Raw genomic sequence first — 17,618 nt, forward strand, 5'->3', positions numbered from 1 at the left:
GGTCAATTTGTATGGGAGTCTCAGACCAGGATGGACCGCTTTCGGAATTTCCGATCATCGGAATTAGCTACGGTTCAAGTTCTTTGGGGCGCTCGTCCAAAGCTTTTATATTCAACCTCCAGCATCGGATCATGTCTTACTCCAACGCTTCTGTCCAGATAAATGTGCTGGAATGGCAACGTACATCGGACCATCTTCGTCTTGCCCAAAGTACGAGAATCTGCTCGGACCCAATGAATCACTGATGCGGTTATTCGTTGACTCGTAGGCTGGATGGCTTGTCTGTCCTGGGTCGAAGGGGTTCACATCCGGACCAGGCTCGGACACCTTCTCGGAAGTGGTCAGGATTGCACTGCTGTTACCGGACTGAGGTATCCCAGCTGCTTGCTTTCGTCGCAAACGAAAGCACAAGGCAAACACCAGACCACCAATCAAAACAAATCCCAACGCGGCGCCGATTCCTACGCCGGCCTTCGCTCCAGTGGACAGGCCGTCCTTCGGTTGACTAGTTACTGCTGGAATCGACGTGACTGAAGCGCCTTGACCTGCCGTGTTCGAATGCGGCGGGTCAGTGAAGACGGGGCGGCCGCTGTAGATGTAAGATCCAATAGTACTATCGATGACTCCTGCTGTGGACGCATTTGGCGATGTGGCCAAAAGTGAGATTGTCGCTAGGTCATTCGGAGGACTGCTCGATGTGGTGAAGACTTCTTGGCTGTCTATCGTCTCGGCCTGTCCAGGCGACGTTGTAGCAGTTGAAATTGCTGCGGTTGACGTTGTGACTGGCGTCGTGTTCGTCGTGACCGGTGCGGTGCTTGTCGTCGTCACGGGCGAATCGCTCGCTCCTGTGGGAGCTCCAGGTGGTGGTCCATGGAAGTCAGGTCTCTGCGCTAAACGTTTGACGATAGGGGCCGCCGCGTCTGTGTCGGTTGCAAGCACGATTGGACAGACAATCAGGCCAACTGCCGCGATCAAGGCAACAGCTGACAGGCGAGAGCGCCTGTACCACATACCGCGCGCATTGATGGCACAGTACGGTGGATGAGAACGCTGCACGTCACGTAGGGAAGACTCATCTGTTTCTCACGCTCGTGATAAGGGTGGTCATTTAATCAGAGCCCCCATGTTGTCTCACAACTAGATCTCCCTGCGAGGTGGCCCCGGACTGGCGTGATCATTACTATTGGACGTTCCTTTCATGCTGCTTCGGGACATCTATCGATCCACTAAATGCTGTGAAAAGGCTTATGTTAAGCGAAATGATCAATTTCGGGGATCATAGGGTGAAGAAAGGGAGCTGGGCGACCTCAGCCCTACGGGTTCTGGCCAACACATCGTTTCATGTGTACACTTTCTCCATGTAAGTATCAGGATTTCTTGTTACCGTTACCTGCACGTGGACTGGGAATGTCTCTCGTCCTGTAAGGGACCAGTATCACTGCCAGTGGCGGAAGTTGAAGAAGCAACAGACACATAACGGCGGGAAAGGAAAGTGTACCCACAATAACTATGGGCTACGCAGACGTGCCTTCTTCCCGCACTCGATCGTGGCTCTTCGTTCTTGAAATTTGGCAAGTTTTCGTGCCTTCCTGAAGCACTGTGTTGTTCGGTAGGCTTTGAGATTTCGACTGCCACGCGGCACAACAGATCTCAACATGATCTGTCAGCGGAACTACTTGAACAGTCATCAATTCAACTTGAGTACATCATCGTTCGATGCCACCGGCTGCATTCCTTCTCCGAATCCATTCACTTTCTCATTGAGTTGTTCATCCTTCCGCGCATCTGGCACGGCTGGTCCGACATGTCCCAGCTTGACTTCAACGTCGACGCCCTTTCTGAGGGTTTGCAGGACCACGCAATACCGCTCGCTGAGCTCCACGAGCTTGGGCACTTTCCCCTTGTCTGAAGCGTCAACCTCCAATCTAATGCTGACACGAATGTGCTGGAAGCCGACCGGGACCTGCTCTCCGTCTTGGCCCTTGATGCCCATCGTCCCTCGGAAGTCAAGATCGCCCTCTGAGATGACTGTGCCTCCCTTGATCTCAATCCCCATGGCCGTCGCGACCGCACGGATCGTCACTCCGTAACATGCAACAAGAGATTCCAACAGCATATCCCCTGAGCAAAGCTCACCACTCATTTCGAACCCCTCCCCACCAGCCATTTGGTGCAGCCCTGCTACCTTTTTCTGGGCAGCGCCCGCAGACGCTAGACTGCATGTCAGAGAGGTCGAAGTTGGATCAAGACTGCCAGAGGAGTTCAGCGTTATGAAGGCGGACTTGGGGTCAGTGCGGTATTGGTCCTTAAGAGGCTTCTGTTTGGCACGCAAGGTGTCAGCGGCAACTGCTGCTGGCGTTGACATGGCTTGCTTGTGTCGGCGGTGCTGGCTGACCTCGAATTCGTTCACATAAGGGCTTCGGAAGTTTGGCCGGACGTTATGTCTCGAAATCAGTCAATCTGACGTTTCAATCGCAGCTGCATGGACGAACTCAACCGGCTCGCATCGAATCTACCCCTCATTAAGCTGCTCCCAAACTTCCTTCCGCCGGACCGTGAGCAGCAGCCAATTCAAGTGCATACTATAAGGAGATTTGCGCAACGTGAAGCAGTTCTCGTCTGGAGCTGGGCCCCGGGGCACTCTCATTCCAGTACGTCTTTCCGATGCCTCTCGACCATGCAGCATACTGAGCAACAACTTACCTTTTTCCCATGTCCTCAATGACTAGCAGACAGAGAACGGCGTACTGGTACAGTCTTCTGATGAGTTCGATGCCGTTGTTTACTCATCGCTCATATAATCGCTTTCTGCTTCCCGCGTTGACCAACGACTACGAAGTTCTTGAATAGGAGGCTGTGACCTTCTTCGGAGACAAATCTCGACTCCAAAGCGGCAAGGCGCGGACTCCAGCGTTGCTTCGGATGTCTGGTCCGACAGCATTCCCATGACCTCGGTCTACTTCCACCGAACGTCAACGTTAACATCGCAGCGAAGAAGCTGAACGGTACGCCTTAGACTTGTCACAACTTAGGAACCATCAGCGCATTGCTGCGGCTATTATTGCAAGCGCAAGTCTGCTTCCACTCCAGTTGAAATGTCAGCTTGGCGCGGCAGCTGACCCATGACAGCCGACGTCACAGCGCAGTCGCCCGCACTATGGCGTAGCCCCCTGTCCACTTCGACGCCTCCTCCCCTCTCTTTGCCGTCCTTTAGCGATCCACTCACAACCGTTGTCGATGTCGATGGTTCATCGATGCACACTCGATTACAGATGCAAACCCTCTTTTCACAAATGGACGGTTGGTTTCGTATTTTTGCTTATGTCCCTCCCCGCCTCTTTCATATGTGATATTGCACTGGTAGTTCCGAGAATTGTGCAGTACCGAACGACTAAAAGATCATCAAACCGTCCACTCGCATTAGTGAGCTTCTCGGACAGGAGCTGGGTGGCGCGCGAGCGCTCGCTTCTCGGGATCCTGATCACTATGTGTGGGGAATACTGCGGTCGCACTCCGCTGGGAATATGTTCCCGTGCGTGCTCTTAGGTGGCATCAGTTCGAAAGATGACATGCCTTTTCCCGCTAATGGACCAGTGGTAGGCCCGTGACTTTACTGTGGGTATCTAATAAGTCTCTTCGAACTTCCTCGTGGTGGGTGGAATGATTTTCGAGGTTTCGTTTATATACTTTCGCAGACCTCTTTGACAGGTAGGGTCTACCTTGCCTGGTTCTTTTGCATTTGCTGCTCTCTATACCTTCGACAACACTCAGCCATGGATTCGGTCGAGAAGCCAAATAAAGATCCGATCAGGGAGCAAGCACCAATACCGCGCCATGGCGAGTCCTCGTCGTCTGGGGACGAGATGACCATAACACACAATGAGCACCCACTGCATGCCGAACATGGTGTTCTCATCGATGATTTGACACATATGAGAACGGTGGAAGAGGAGTATGCTGCTCACCATGAGTACCTCTGGCCACGCATACGCCACCATCTCCGAGAACCCTTCATGGAATTCATGGGCACTTTCACTATGATTGTCTTTGGCGACGGCAGCGTTGCACAGGTGCTGCTGTCGGCAAATCCCAATCTGCCGGCAAGTTCTCAGAATAAGGGTGACTAGTACGCAACCACATACCCTGCTTGAAGGCTAGGCTAACGAGACTCGCAGTCAATCTATCTCCTGGGGGTGGGGCATTGGAGTCATGTTAGGAATCTATGTCGCCGGTGGTGCTGGCGGGCATTTGAACCCGGCAGTGACGATGTGCATGTGCATATACCGAAAATGTGAGTTGCCTCCCCAGGCGTCGAGTGGGCTCGCCTTTCTTTCCATCATATAAGCTGACGGGTCAACCATAGTCCCCTGGAAGAAACTCATCCCCTACGCTATCGCCCAAGTCCTCGGCTGCTTCTGCGGCGCCGCCGTCATCTACGGAAACTACAAATCCGCCATTGACGAGTTCGAGGGCGGAGCTGGAATCCGTACTGTCCCAGGCTACAGCGAGACCGCGACCGCCGGCGTCTTCAATACCTACCCTCAGCCTTTCCTCTCCAAGACGGGCCAGGTCTTCTCGGAGATCATCGCGAGCACGATCCTGATCTTCGTGATCTTTGCACTCAAGGATGATGGGAATTTGGGCGCGGGCGACAAAACGCCGCTGATGCTGTTCTTCTTGATCTTTGGTATTGGTGCGACTTTGGGATGGGAGACTGGATACGCGATCAACCTCGCCCGTGACTTCGGTCCACGACTGTTCACCTACTGCGTTGGCTACGGGCCAAACGTCTGGAAAGCAGGCGACTACTACTTCTGGGTATGTGACTTTGCATCCCCATCCGCTTCCTTCAACAGACCCCACTGACTCACACTGAACAGGTTCCAATGGTTTGCCCTTTCATCGGCACAGCCTTCGGCGGATTTTTGTACGATTTGCTGATTTTCACTGGCGAATCACCGATCAACACTCCCTGGATCGGTGTGAAGCGGATTGTACGACCCAACAGGAAGAGCCAGAAGACCGTTGCTGCTGGAAACCCGGTGAAGCAGGTCTGAAAGTAAATGTACCATGCATGTGACGGATGTGCTACTTCAAACTTGTTGATTACGGCAAACCCGGGACGGCGTCATGGTGGAATCATAAGGCAGGCGCAAAACGAAGAAGCAGGAGCAGCTTCAAATTCACACGACGGTGCCAGCGCATCCGTTTGGACAGCTTTGGACCCAGTCAATCCATTTGCAGCGACAGCGAAACACTCCATCAGGGCAGTGTAGGCTCCAGCGACTGCATCCGGGTACCCAAGCTGTGACTACAAGTACTGGGCGTTTCTCGTCACCAAGCTTGTATGCTACTCATTATGGATTTTCAGACCTGGGAGGGCGCTGAAGGCCTCTTGTTCTCCGCTAATCACGTCAATAGAATGAGATGAGCCTCACTTCAGCGTCAAAACGCTAGGAAGAACGTATTGAGAAATCCTAGCCAGGGAGGGCGCTGTGGAAATCCTTGTGCCGCAAGCTGTAGAAAACGCTCGGTTCTCTCGCCCACAGCTTGGTACTTTGTTGGACGCAACGAAACAGGCAAAAGCATGGATCACGAATGTAAAAGTCTTCCATTACCACTACCTTTTTTGCTTCTTCCTATCTGGCTCCTCTTCCCCATCACTAACCTCAGCATATATCGTCTTGGGCTGGGTCTTCGCCCAGGCGTTTGTGAACATAGGGTCATTTTTCGCCTTGTCGGCGTACTTGAGCAGCGCCTCCCGCGGATCTTCCTCTCTCATGCTACTTAGTGGAATACTCTGCTTGATGTGTTCTGCGTCCATCTGTGACTTCGCAAATGGCGTCGTCTGAGGCAGATACGGCCTTCGAGGATCTCGAGACTTGCCGGAGGCAGTGAGACCTACCGTGGGATGTCGGCTGGCGTACGAGGAACCTTGTATGCTTCGCCAGACGTGCCTGGGTTTATGATCGCGTCGGAGGGAATGGCCTCTGTTGATGTGGTGAAGGAGGGGTCATCGTCGACGTGGTGCCGTTTCGGAGGTTTTGAAAGTATTGTCAAGGCGGCTTTCTGGGATGTGCGTGGGTTGAAGAGGACGTGTGTTTGGCCATTGGCACTGCCGGTGAAGATCTGGTTCAGAGTGGTATGCCAGCCGGAGGTGATTAGTGGAGAGCCTGGTGTGATGGGCGTGACTAGCTCGGGGCGTAGTGTGGCAGGATTGAGGATGTGTAGATCACCTGTCTGGGATCCGGTGAGGATGGCGGAGGAGTTTGGCGCGAAGATGATGTTTGATGTTTGGTATTGTGCCGATGTGGAAGGATGATTAGTCGTGCTAACGGCTGTCTTGAACTTCCTGGTATCGAAAAGCTTGATCGTGTCATCACCTCCTCTTGTGATGATCAGCCGACCGTCAGCGCTGATGTCAATCCCGCTTGTCCAAGTATCAGCCTTGTGTGCATCACGTATCTCCCCGCTTGGTCGATGGTATGGTCCCTCGCCACCCCACATCAGCAAAGAGCCGTCGAGAGCCGCAGAGACCAAGATATTGCTGCCTCCGTCGGTCTGATTACCCCACGTGACAGCTGTCATTCTACTTCGACCCGCTGAACCCGCGCTCTTTGACTTGTGCACAATCACATCTTTCTGCTTGTTCCCATGCCGCGTATCCCAGAGACGCAGAGTACTGTCAGTGCCTGCTGTCACACAGACCTCTGAGTTCGAAGGGTGCCATGTGCCGGATGTGATCTCGCTGATATGGCCCTTTGTCATGTTCATATCTCGCAGATACATATCACCCTTGCTGAACTCTGTGAGGACCTCTCCGTCTCGAGATAGGATCCTAGCCTGAGGCGTTGCAGAGACGACAAGCACTCGACTTGGCGCGTTCGGATTGAATCTCGCCACATGAATGGGATGCGTTTCTGAGCCAGTAGCGTCTTTCGAGAACGTTGGGTCGACGGACTTGAAAGCCCGAAGGGTGTTTGGTACCATAGTCGCAAAGTCGTGGAGCTTGATACTGCAGTCTATCGAACCTGTGATCATCCGCGAGCCAGACGCGTCTACTGTGATGGACGTCACAGGCTTTTCGTGGGTCTTGAAGACGATCTCGTGAGACACTGGGTATTCATCGTCGTCTTCGGAGTCATCCGAATCGCTGTCGTCTGAATCTGATGAGGCGGGCTTCGCCTCAACCTTCTTACTTTCATCCGTTTTCCGTCTCGCCTTTTCTATTTGTACATCAGGGTCGAAGCCGCCTCCGCCGCCCCCGAATGAGGCGGGCATGTAGTCTCTCATGGCATCCTCGTCCATGCTGGAGCTGCGACCGGATGACGTTTTCCATATGAGGGTCTCCCTGGACGAGTTGAATGAAAACAAACCTATAGAAACTTCAAAGGCAGCAGAAGCCTTGTTGCCTAATGCTGCCTGATTGGGCCTTAGTGAGGTACGCCCGTTGCCTCGCTGCTGCTCAGCCTATACCATACACTGCCTACCTAAGTATCTACTGTATGGTGATGTCGTGATTTGCCATGCATCACGTAGTGAGTCGTAGACTTAAGCCAGTGTCTTCACACCAACGGCCACTGGGAATGTTCGTGTTACACGCGTAGAACGAATCTTAAAGAGGGAACAGCTTGATCAAGAGCTAATACGCTGTGGAAGGCGCAATACATTTGGTGAATTCTACAACTGGAACTTGGTCCTGACTCTGTCGGTCTTTCCTTTCCATTCCCACTCCTGACCCGACTTCCGCTGGATGCCTTTATCCACCCTACGTAGCTTCAACGTCAAGCGCGGACCAAGCTCCTGCAGACCAGCTCTGACCTCCTCGGCGCCGGTCATTGGCTTCCCGTCCGCGCCCACTACCACCTTTTCCGTCTCACGCTTCTCCCTCAATACATAACGGAATCGTCGCATGAAAATGAAATCTCTCTGATTGTGGAATGTGAGGACTTGTCGACCTTCAAGATCCGGCTTAGCTGGGAACAGTGACCGGAAGACATGCGCTGTCAATAGACCCAGCGGAGTATTGAAGTTGTTAAGGATCAATTCTGGTGTGTGATTCGTTGCTCGACCATGGCCCGGCAATGATCTCGCATCATACCAGTTTGTGATGCTGAAGTGAAGGGTAGGTCCTACTGGTAGATGGACAATTGTGAGACCATAAGGCCGTTTGTGGTCTTCTTCGAGGACAACGACAGCAGTGTAGCCCTGATTATGGGCGAACGCTGAAATCTCTCGAACCGAGAACTTGTAGCCATACCGATGTGATGATCGCCGAATGTATTTCGAATTCGGGAACAAGCGTGTCAATGTGAGTGCCTCTGCGTGCAGAGTTGAGTTGATGGACGTCGTAACGAGGATCTTGGGTTCTGAAGGGGCCTCGTCCGAGACGCTGAACAGAGATGGAAACTTCGCGGCTAGTGCCGCTGGTGCAAGCGACAGGTTCGTTGAGGTGGTTGATCGTGTCGGTGAGACTGCTCTTGGTAGCGCCGACTTTGATGACTGGATCTCTGTCTTTGATGGAAGGCCAGCATCGTCATCATGCCCTTCAGAATCTTCGTCCGCTGCACTGTCTGACCCGAGCATACTGTCGACATCGTCGCTATCTTGCCCTTCAGTCGCGGCAGGAGCGTCCTCTGGAAGTTCTTGCTCCTCTGCCAGCTTCCGTCTCTTCACGCCTTCCACATGATATGCAACCCCAAGTCCTCCATCCTCTGGTTCCTCCGCAACTTCGTCGTACGTCCGCTTGCTGTCGATAGTCTGTGGCACATTTCGCCCCAGACGCTCCTCGCGCAGTCTCGGGTTCTTAGCCTCCTCTTTCTTGCGAGCGAAGCGCTCTGCCCTGTCAATAGCGCCACGAGCTTTCTTCTGCTTGACGTAGAGATTCTCACGGTGGTGTTTATTGCTGGAGCGGAATGGTAGATGTGCCTTGTCAGACAACTGCATTCGCTTGGACGGCATATCGGCCGTTGTCCGCAACTAGGTCGCTTTGCAACGTCGTGGCTGACAGCAGTGCTCCTTGCTAGCTCTGCCTGCCTGCGAATGGTTTCGGCGACGCTGTCATGCCAGAGCCTTCGAACGCCAACGACCCGAAAAAAAGTTCCTTGGGGTAAATTTGGGGGCCGAAAATCGAAGCCCCCGCAACCCAAAGATTCGGACGCTGAAAGAGTCAAAATTGCCTGGCGACTTCAGCTCCCGCATGCTTGAGACAGCTGCATTCTGACTCCTGCCGCTGCCCATTCTCTTCTACAAGATCCGCCCTCGACGACCTCTCCTTCCTTGTTTATGCGATCCTTCTCACGCTCGTTGCGATTCCTCAATCCCACCAGCACACCTAGAGCTTTCCAAACCTCGTCAACCGTTCGGCGAGCCACACTCCAAGTGAGGGAACCAAAAATGTCCTCGAGCACGACCAAGACTGGTCAACCACTAGACCGCGGTGTCCTCGACGGACTGCTTCGCCGACGGCTGTTCTACACTCCTTCCTTTGAGATCTACGGCGGCGAGAAAGGTCTCTACGACTATGGCCCACCAGGTTGCTCTCTTCAAGCCAACATCGTGGATCAGTGGCGGAAGCACTTTGTGCTCGAGGAGGACATGTTGGAGGTAGACTGTACCATGTTGACTCCTGAAGCGGTGCTCAAGACCAGCGGTCACGTTGACAAGTTTGCGGACTGGATGTGCAAGGACCCTAAGACAGGGGAGATCTTCCGAGCAGACCATCTGGTCGAGCAGGTGCTCGAGGCACGACTCACCGCCGACAAGGAGGCTCGTGGTCAGAAGATCGTGGTCGAGGAAGCCAAAGACGCAAAGAAGAAGAAGGTCAAAGCTGTTGCAGCCCAGAAGCTCGACGATGCGACTGTCAAGGAGTACGAAGAGACCCTTGCCAAGATCGACAACTACGGCGGTCCTGAGCTCGGCGAGCTGATCGTCAAACACGACATCAAAGGCCCTACCAGCGGCGCGGTGCTCGAGCCTCCAAAAGCCTTCAACCTCATGTTCCAAACGCAAATTGGCCCAGCGGCTGACAAGCCTAATGGCTACCTCCGCCCAGAGACCGCCCAGGGCCAATTCCTCAACTTCGCCAAGCTGCTCGAATTTAATCAGCAGGCGATGCCTTTCGCCTCTGCTTCGATTGGCAAATCCTTTCGAAACGAGATCGCTCCCAGATCTGGCCTGTTGCGTGTGCGTGAGTTCCTGATGGCGGAGATCGAGCATTTCGTGGACCCCGAATCTGGTAAGAAGCATCCTCGTTTTGAAGAGGTCAAGGAGACCAAGTTGACCCTTCTCAACCGCGAGACACAATTATCCGGCAGCACCAAAGTAGAAGAGAAATCGATCGGCGAGGCCGTCTCGACAAAGCTTGTTGACAACGAGACATTGGGCTACTTTCTTGTTCGTATTCAGGAATTCCTCATGAAGATTGGCGTCGATAAGTCAAAGCTTCGCTTCAGACAGCACATGGCCAATGAAATGGCTCACTACGCCACGGATTGTTGGGATGCAGAACTTCTGACCAGCTACGGGTGGATTGAGTGCGTTGGCTGCGCCGATAGAAGCGCCTTCGATCTTTCAGTTCACAAGAAGGCGACTGGCGCACCTCTCGTCGTTCGCCAAGCAAGAGCTGAACCTCTTGTCATCGAAGAGTGGGAAGCTGAGCTGAATCGAAAGAAGCTCGGTCCGAAATTCCGCAAAGATGCCAAAGCCGTCGAAAACGCTGTGGACCAGCTTTCGCAAGAGCTTCGCGAGAAGCTTTCGTTAGATCTCGAGAAAGATGGCAAGATATCCATCGATACGCCTGGCGTTGGCAGTGGCAAGACGGAGCTCGAGAAGGACCTCATCGTCATCGAAAAGAGGAAACGTACCGAGCACACCCGCGAGTTCACGCCCAACGTCATTGAGCCATCTTTCGGTATTGGTCGCATTCTGTACAGCTTGATGGAGCACGTCTTCTGGACTCGAGAAGGCGACGAGGCTCGTGGCGTCCTCTCATTCCCACCTTTGGTAGCTCCCACCAAGGTTCTCTTGGTCCCACTGTCCAATCATCCCGATCTCAGAAAGTTCTTGACAGGTCTGTCCCAGAAGCTACGAAAAGCTGGTGTAGCCAACAAGACAGACGATTCCTCTGCCAGCATTGGCAAACGTTACTCGCGTAATGACGAGCTTGGTACGCCGCTTGGCATCACCATCGACTTCCAAACAGTTAAGGACAGCACGGTCACTCTGCGCGACCGTGATTCAACGAAGCAGGTCCGCGCGTCCCAAGACGACATTGTCGCTGCGGTCAAAGCGCTGTGCGAAGGTGACAAGACCTGGGCAGATATCGCGAGCGAGTTGCCGGCGTTCGAGGGCCAGGAGACCGACTAGAAGCTTCGAATGGTCGGCCTGGTTCGGTCTCACACCAGAGTCATGCATGATGAAGTTTTTGTATTCTAGCGAGATACCCCAATTTTGGCAAAGCCGTTGTCGAGAGAGCGACGGATCTTGCCTGGCAATACTGTCAGAGCCCGGTGGCGCGAAATGCTGGACAGTCCCAAAATGTTGTACCCTAGATAGTTCCGAGATAGAGAAACAATATGAGGCGTTTGACAGAGTGCATTCGCATTCATCATGAGTCCAAACTCTTACTGCTGGCAAATATCTGCTCAAGGCGACGACCGGCTGACGTCCAGTCATCCGGCTTGCGGTAAGGACTTCATCTTCCCCACAGTCGATGCCCTTGACATTTTTATACAACTAGTCACTCTGACTCTCAGGCAATTACTATACTTACCACAGCTTCCACCGGAGCCATCAAAGATTCTCGCGAACCGTCTGACCATGGCTACCACCGCAGTGAATGCTGGCTCAAGTGCACCTCCCTTGAACGCCTCTATCGCTACTTCAGCGCCATCGGCCGCCACCGACCATAATGCCCAGTCCCATCTCAAGCTTACGGTTGAGTTTACGGGCGGACTCGAGATACTCTTCAACAATGTCTCACGGCATCGGATCACTCTACCTGCTACCATGCCGTCATCAAGTGCGACTACGCAGACATCGCCTTCGGTGAAACCGACGACAGTTGGGTATTTGATCAAGTGGCTCCTCGAGAACCTCCTGCGGGATCCAAGAAAGGAATTGTTCGTCGTTGATGGCACCGTGTAAGTCGCCTCCACACCCCATTTGCTCCGATCGAGGAAGGCTGAGCTGATCATTGTCGCACGCTGTATAGACGGCCAGGCATCCTGGTTCTCATCAACGACGCAGACTGGGAGCTGGAGGGTGAGGACAAATACGAGCTCAAGGATGGCGACAATATCCTATTTGTCTCTACATTGCATGGTGGATGACAACCATGTATTAGGCATTCGAAACCTATCTACTACGAACGATAAAGTCGGTCATTGATGACAAGGGCCGGCTGCGGCCAATTGCATGACCGACAGATTGTATGTCCTGGCAAAGGCTCAGATAAGCGACAGACGACAGCGCTCAAACGACATCATGGATCCTCAAATGCAAGTTGTCGGAATCTTCAGGAGTCCTATGTCCATCTCGTGGAGCGATGTTAGGACTGCCTGGCGACTGTGAAGGCAATTAGCAGGACCCAAGAAAAGTAGTGGTATCAAGACTCGCCTTCTCCGGGCTACCAAACCCACTTCCCAGACCCGGCACAGGTGTCGCAAATCCAGACGGCGGAGCTGGCGCTTTCGGCCCTTCAGGCGACGCAGGAATGATGTCGGGCGGTAGATCGGGGATTTTGATGCGCTTGGCCTCGTTGTTGTATGAGGCTGGGATGATCTCGATGATCTCATCTCGTGGGAAACTCAGCAAAGGAATGTCGGCGGCGTTGCAGGCCATGAGGTAGCCGTAAAGCACACGCAGGACAGATTCGTGGGCAATGATGAGGAGATCGTTAGTCTCGCGCTCGAGCTCGAGGATGATGGGCTCGAGGCGGACGGCGACGTCGTGGTAGGACTGGCTTCTCGTTAGTAGGAAGATCCGTTGGCTGGTGGTTGCTTACCTCGGCTCGAGGGTAGCGATGATGATAAGGATCAAGCTCGTGCTTCTTGACCTCATCTGGATATTCTTCACGAATTCTCCTCTCCGATTTCTTCTCACACACTCCTGGATTCAGCTGGCTCATTTGCGATCGCTGTCTCACGTTGAAGTCTTTTGCTGCGAAGAAGAGGCCTGTCTCGATCGTTCGTCTGCGGGTCGAGGTCCAAACTGTCAGCGGCTTCAGAGGCGTGTCTGGGCCACCTTTGTCAATCATGGCTTGCCTTTCTTCCTCTCGATGACGTAGAAGCGTGTCGGTCATCTTCTTCGCATATTCCTTGCCTTGCTGCGACAGGCTTGCATCGGCCTTGTACGACTCTTCGTCGACCGTGGTTCCTGCTCGGGCAAAGTACGTATGTCGTGCCTTGATGTGTAGATTGAGAAGGTAGAAAATGATTCGATGCGACAAATAGGAGAAACCACGGTTGTTCACGATGAGACTTTCGCCAGCATTGACCATCTTGATCCAATCCAGGTCCTTCTCCTCCATGGTCTCGAAGTTTGGAATCTTAGCGCTCATACGTGAAAGGTAGTGTTTGACCGCGTCTGCCTCTGTCCAGCCGCGGTAGTCTGGTGATGAGATCTTGACGCTGCGAACATTCTCCTCGATGATGCGCTGGTCGTTGCAGTGGGATTCGATGAACAGGGTTTTGATGTCGTACTTAGCGAATTCTCGGTACAGAGACCTTCGTCCAGCAATGAGAGGGTTGACCGCGTCGTATATGGCTACTTGGCCGTTCTCATGGTTGAGAAAGTGGTAGATATCTTCCCGACACTTCTTAAGGATCTTCTGGCGGAGTAGCACTGCTGACGCTGAGGCGTTGACAAAGAAGTAGTCATCCGGTACGTCGCCGCCATGACCGATGATGGCTCTCCGATAGTCTCCGAGGTGGAAGATCCTTGTCTTGACGCCGAGCCAGCGTAGGTATCGTGCAAGAGCAACCGAGATGTGCGTTTTACCACGGGCTGGAAGTCCTACCATGGCTATCACTATCCGACCAGAATGGAAGAGTCGTCCGGACTCAGTGCTGTAGAGCTGTGCTGGCGCCAATTCATCCTTCTCAGGAAAGTCGTGGATAGCGTCGACGAATGTGCTTGACTTGCGCCGAAACCGGGGAGTGTCTCCAGCAATATCCGCCGTGAGAAGCGTGTCCATGGCGCCGTTCCCCTCGGACGTCCAAAAGTTCAAGGTCCTGACAAATCTTCTGGCTCTCTGATCTCGAATGGCAACGTTGATCTGTCCCTGAAGAGCGGTGTATCTGACCAGTCAAATGCTATGTGATGCCCTATCTCGGTTTGACGGGTACTGGGAGCCCGCTGATATGATCATGAAAGACCTAAGCGTTAAGCTGGTATACAAATGAAGTGGTGAAAGTCCAGCAGAAAGCCTCCCGACGTCAATCAATTCCAGTATATTCTATCGAAGGTAGGTATCTATCAAGTGTTGGTATCTTTCGAGAGTCAACTTAAGTAGTAGTAATCATTGCTCCAATGACCACCCCCGGCATGCCCCGAGATGGGCTCCACTGCTCGCGTACTAAATCCGCTATCACCAGCCAGAAAGTTTTGGGAGATCGCAGTCTTGTGAGCTTTCTATGCCGTTTATTGAAGCGCATCACTGCTTGCAATAATTATCTCTGTACCCTCCATCCCTTCAGTCATTTTCGTTGCAGCTAGCGCTTGTCTGACTGGACTGTGGTTCCGTTTGTCTTTCCGTCCCTCAGCATGGCAGCAGTAACAGCGCCAGCGCCGCTCGAGCTGGGCGTCGTGGAGGAAAAGGGCTCGTCCCTATCCTTCCTTACAGACAATGCAATCACTGCCACCATCAATGAGACATACGCCTCGCTAGCAGCGAAACGAAAAGCTATGGGCTTGACAAACCCTGGGACCGTAGAAGGAATAAGCCGAGAAGTGCAGAGAGATGTTTTACTCACAAACCACATGTTCTCCGGCCTGCGATGCGACGTACAGAAACTCTTCAGTCTCAACCCTCTTTTCCGGTTACAGCATGGCTTCGCCATGGGATCGCAAGCCTTGCCGCCGTGGCAGCTGATGTGCATCTATGGCACCAACCGGGTAAGATCAATGGCGCCATATTGATGGGCTCAACAGCTAACGCGAACAATAGGTCTTCATGCAGGGCGCATACTCTGGTGACGGTTCAGTGACGGCCTGGGGTAACCTACGATGGACCGATCGCTTCGTCACGAAGACGCAAGCGCAAATTGATCCCCGGCAAAGTCAGACAATGGTCCAATTCGATAATGAGTACACTGGCGAAGATTTCTCTCTGTCCGTTAAGGCTATCACGCCAGGCATTATGGAAGGCGGTCTGACCGGTATCTTCATCGGTCAATACCTACAATCAATAACGCCCAAGCTCGCCCTCGGTATCGAAGGGGTCTTCCAACGAGCAACACTGGGGACGAAGCCCGAGACCGCAGCCTCCTACTGTGCAAGATACAAGACAGACGACTGGATCGCAAGTGGTCAGATCCTGGCGGCTGGACAAGTCAATGCTTCATACTGGCGTAAACTCACAGACAAAGTGGAAGCCGGAGTCGACTGTAATCTGCAGTTCATGCCTGGCATGGGCTCTGCCATGTTCGGCGGCCCTTCAAGAGAAGGCAGCACCACACTTGGTCTTAAGTACAACTTCCAAGCATCGGTCTACAGAGCGCAAGTCGACAGTGCCGGGAAACTCGGCGTTGTCTTGGAGCGTCGTGTTGCACCACCCGTCACCCTGACCTTCGCCGCTGAGATTGATCAGGTCAAGAACACACACAAGCTGGGCCTTGCAGTTTCGATAGACGGTGCACCGGAAGAGCTCGAAGAAATTTCGCAGCGCATCGAACCTGCACAGCCACCATACTAATCAACTTGCCATCAAGCTATGCCACTGTATCACAACTTCGACAACTCAGCGCTCATGCAGATCAGCACGCGCTGGACTTCATATCCGACTTGTCTTATCACCTCCTCTCCAGCTTGCACATACTTCTCCCTTTGGACACAACACTGCATGTAAAGGTCTGTCTGTGACACGAGATCTTTCTAAGGACGGCCGGACGCCGATATGCAGAACTCACAAAACTTTGCGTCATGTTTGCGATGACGATACGGTGCAGGATGCTTGAAAGTGCTGTGATCCACCATACTCGGACCACGAAGCACACGCGACAGCAGGCGGGCGGCTTGCCAGAGCTATGGTCATTTGCATAATAGAAATGAGGAAGGTTTGCGGAAAAGGACGAGCATTTCTGTGCGTGCAATTGCTGTACTTACACGGCCTGAAGCAAGGATTTGCGCGCCTCTAATCAGATAAGGGAGGACCTATCACTGCGAGATCAATGCCACATGTACCAATACCGCTTCCAGAACCGTGACGTGAAAACGTGCGAATTGAGATCGAAGCAGCGGTATCAGCCCGCCCGTTGCCTTTGCGGAAGACTTCATGATCGTGACCTGGAGAACTCAGCCCTTTCAACAATTCTGCTGTCCTTGTTCGTCAATTCTCGTGCCGTCAAGCCTATCTGGGTTCTGGCAAAACCGAGCGCGAACTGAACACAACATCACTCGCTTGCGCTTGAATTGGGCTTGGAGCTTTGTTCTGAGGGCTGCCTTGCAAGATCCGTCCACTAGCTGACTGCTGCATAAGGCGGTCTATCAGCATTCATTCTTTACCAATGTCCAGCTGGCACAACCGGGCGATCGTTCGAGAGCCGCACGTCCAGTCTGGGCGCGGAAAGGTGATATTGCCAGCCATCGGACTGGTTCTGAATGCTCAGCTCAACGAAACGGCACCTTCGATGGCGACAGGTGACAGACACTTCTGCCTCAGCCTCGAGCCGATAAGATGATGCACGCCAGTGACTCAACAAAAATCTTCGGATCTGTCAGAGATCTTCGACTAATACGTGACAGGCCGGAGATACAAACCCAGCCAGACGAAGCCCAACTAGATCACTGACATCTGCAACTTGACTGCAGGCTGACTAGCAGATACATCCTTACCGACTGGGCCTTGTTGTGCTCTGGCAGCAGCCAGACGGGCAGCTGCAGAGGATGTGGTCCGCACTTACATGGTGTGCGCAAGAACGAGGTTGGACTTGCTCGAAACGCGGACGTTGTGTGACAAATGCTGTTTCTCGTTGCCTTGTTGTTAGCGTGGACCTCGTGCCGGCCGTTCATGACTGCCATTTGCAGCCCGCCCCGAGTATGGCACTATTGTTGCCAACCGAATCCGGATCATTGGAGTGCCATTCGTACTATGCAGCTCCCATGGTCATCGCTCACGTGCGAGCCTACTATTGTGCCTCTCCGTCTTGGCATCTGGCGCATAAGCTGCATGACGCCAGTCAATCGCGCGTCCATTTCAGTATGAACCTCATTGCAACGAAGTCCGAGATTTCATATGGAAGAAAAGAGCATTACATGTGTGTGCAGGCTACGATTGTGGAACTCGCCTCCACAGACAGATGAACGTTGAATTATTGCGTCCCGACTTCCACTTTGGTAACGTATAAAATCTGTTGTAGACCAGCTGACTTACAGCCCTGCAGTGCCTATGTTTCAAG

At 53.1% G+C, this 17,618-nt stretch overlaps 8 protein-coding genes across 8 annotated transcripts; 4 read left to right on the forward strand and 4 right to left on the reverse strand.

The window, feature by feature from the left end:
- Window positions 1-129: 129 nt before the first annotated feature.
- On the reverse strand, window positions 130-1,011 carry AB675_9854 (uncharacterized protein; the record flags this gene model as incomplete). The annotated part of the gene is made up of 1 exon (XM_018150426.1): window positions 130-1,011. One exon carries the CDS (start codon window positions 1,009-1,011, stop codon window positions 130-132), a length of 882 nt encoding a protein of 293 aa, XP_018002229.1.
- A 676-nt stretch (window positions 1,012-1,687) lies between these two features.
- Window positions 1,688-2,365, reverse strand: AB675_9855 (uncharacterized protein; the record flags this gene model as incomplete). The annotated part of the gene is made up of 1 exon (XM_018150427.1): window positions 1,688-2,365. One exon carries the CDS (start codon window positions 2,363-2,365, stop codon window positions 1,688-1,690), a length of 678 nt encoding a protein of 225 aa, XP_018002170.1.
- Window positions 2,366-3,773: 1,408 nt separating this feature from the next.
- On the forward strand, window positions 3,774-5,057 carry AB675_9856 (uncharacterized protein; the record flags this gene model as incomplete). The annotated part of the gene is made up of 4 exons (XM_018150428.1): window positions 3,774-4,126; window positions 4,176-4,291; window positions 4,364-4,818; window positions 4,881-5,057. The coding sequence occupies 4 exons, from the start codon at window positions 3,774-3,776 to the stop codon at window positions 5,055-5,057; spliced, it is 1,101 nt and encodes a 366-aa protein (XP_018002329.1).
- A 2,623-nt stretch (window positions 5,058-7,680) lies between these two features.
- On the reverse strand, window positions 7,681-8,961 carry AB675_9858 (Ribosome production factor 1; the record flags this gene model as incomplete). The annotated part of the gene is made up of 1 exon (XM_018150429.1): window positions 7,681-8,961. One exon carries the CDS (start codon window positions 8,959-8,961, stop codon window positions 7,681-7,683), a length of 1,281 nt encoding a protein of 426 aa, XP_018002392.1.
- A 435-nt stretch (window positions 8,962-9,396) lies between these two features.
- AB675_9859 (Glycine--tRNA ligase 1, mitochondrial) lies at window positions 9,397-11,367 on the forward strand (the record flags this gene model as incomplete). Its single annotated transcript, XM_018150430.1, has 1 exon — window positions 9,397-11,367. The coding sequence occupies one exon, from the start codon at window positions 9,397-9,399 to the stop codon at window positions 11,365-11,367; it is 1,971 nt and encodes a 656-aa protein (XP_018002556.1).
- A 453-nt stretch (window positions 11,368-11,820) lies between these two features.
- Window positions 11,821-12,332, forward strand: AB675_9860 (Ubiquitin-related modifier 1; the record flags this gene model as incomplete). The annotated part of the gene is made up of 2 exons (XM_018150432.1): window positions 11,821-12,143; window positions 12,215-12,332. 2 exons carry the CDS (start codon window positions 11,821-11,823, stop codon window positions 12,330-12,332), a joined length of 441 nt encoding a protein of 146 aa, XP_018002540.1.
- Window positions 12,333-12,579: 247 nt separating this feature from the next.
- AB675_9861 (putative 6-phosphofructo-2-kinase/fructose-2,6-bisphosphatase) lies at window positions 12,580-14,197 on the reverse strand (the record flags this gene model as incomplete). Its single annotated transcript, XM_018150433.1, has 2 exons — window positions 12,580-12,960; window positions 13,007-14,197. The coding sequence occupies 2 exons, from the start codon at window positions 14,195-14,197 to the stop codon at window positions 12,580-12,582; spliced, it is 1,572 nt and encodes a 523-aa protein (XP_018002595.1).
- A 569-nt stretch (window positions 14,198-14,766) lies between these two features.
- On the forward strand, window positions 14,767-15,916 carry AB675_9862 (Mitochondrial import receptor subunit tom40; the record flags this gene model as incomplete). Its single annotated transcript, XM_018150434.1, has 2 exons — window positions 14,767-15,117; window positions 15,170-15,916. 2 exons carry the CDS (start codon window positions 14,767-14,769, stop codon window positions 15,914-15,916), a joined length of 1,098 nt encoding a protein of 365 aa, XP_018002215.1.
- Between the last annotated feature and the right edge of the window lie 1,702 nt (window positions 15,917-17,618).

Source organism: Cyphellophora attinorum, assembly GCF_001299255.1.
Source record: "Cyphellophora attinorum strain CBS 131958 chromosome Unknown Contig7, whole genome shotgun sequence".
In the NCBI taxonomy this organism is placed as follows: domain Eukaryota; kingdom Fungi; phylum Ascomycota; class Eurotiomycetes; order Chaetothyriales; family Cyphellophoraceae; genus Cyphellophora; species Cyphellophora attinorum.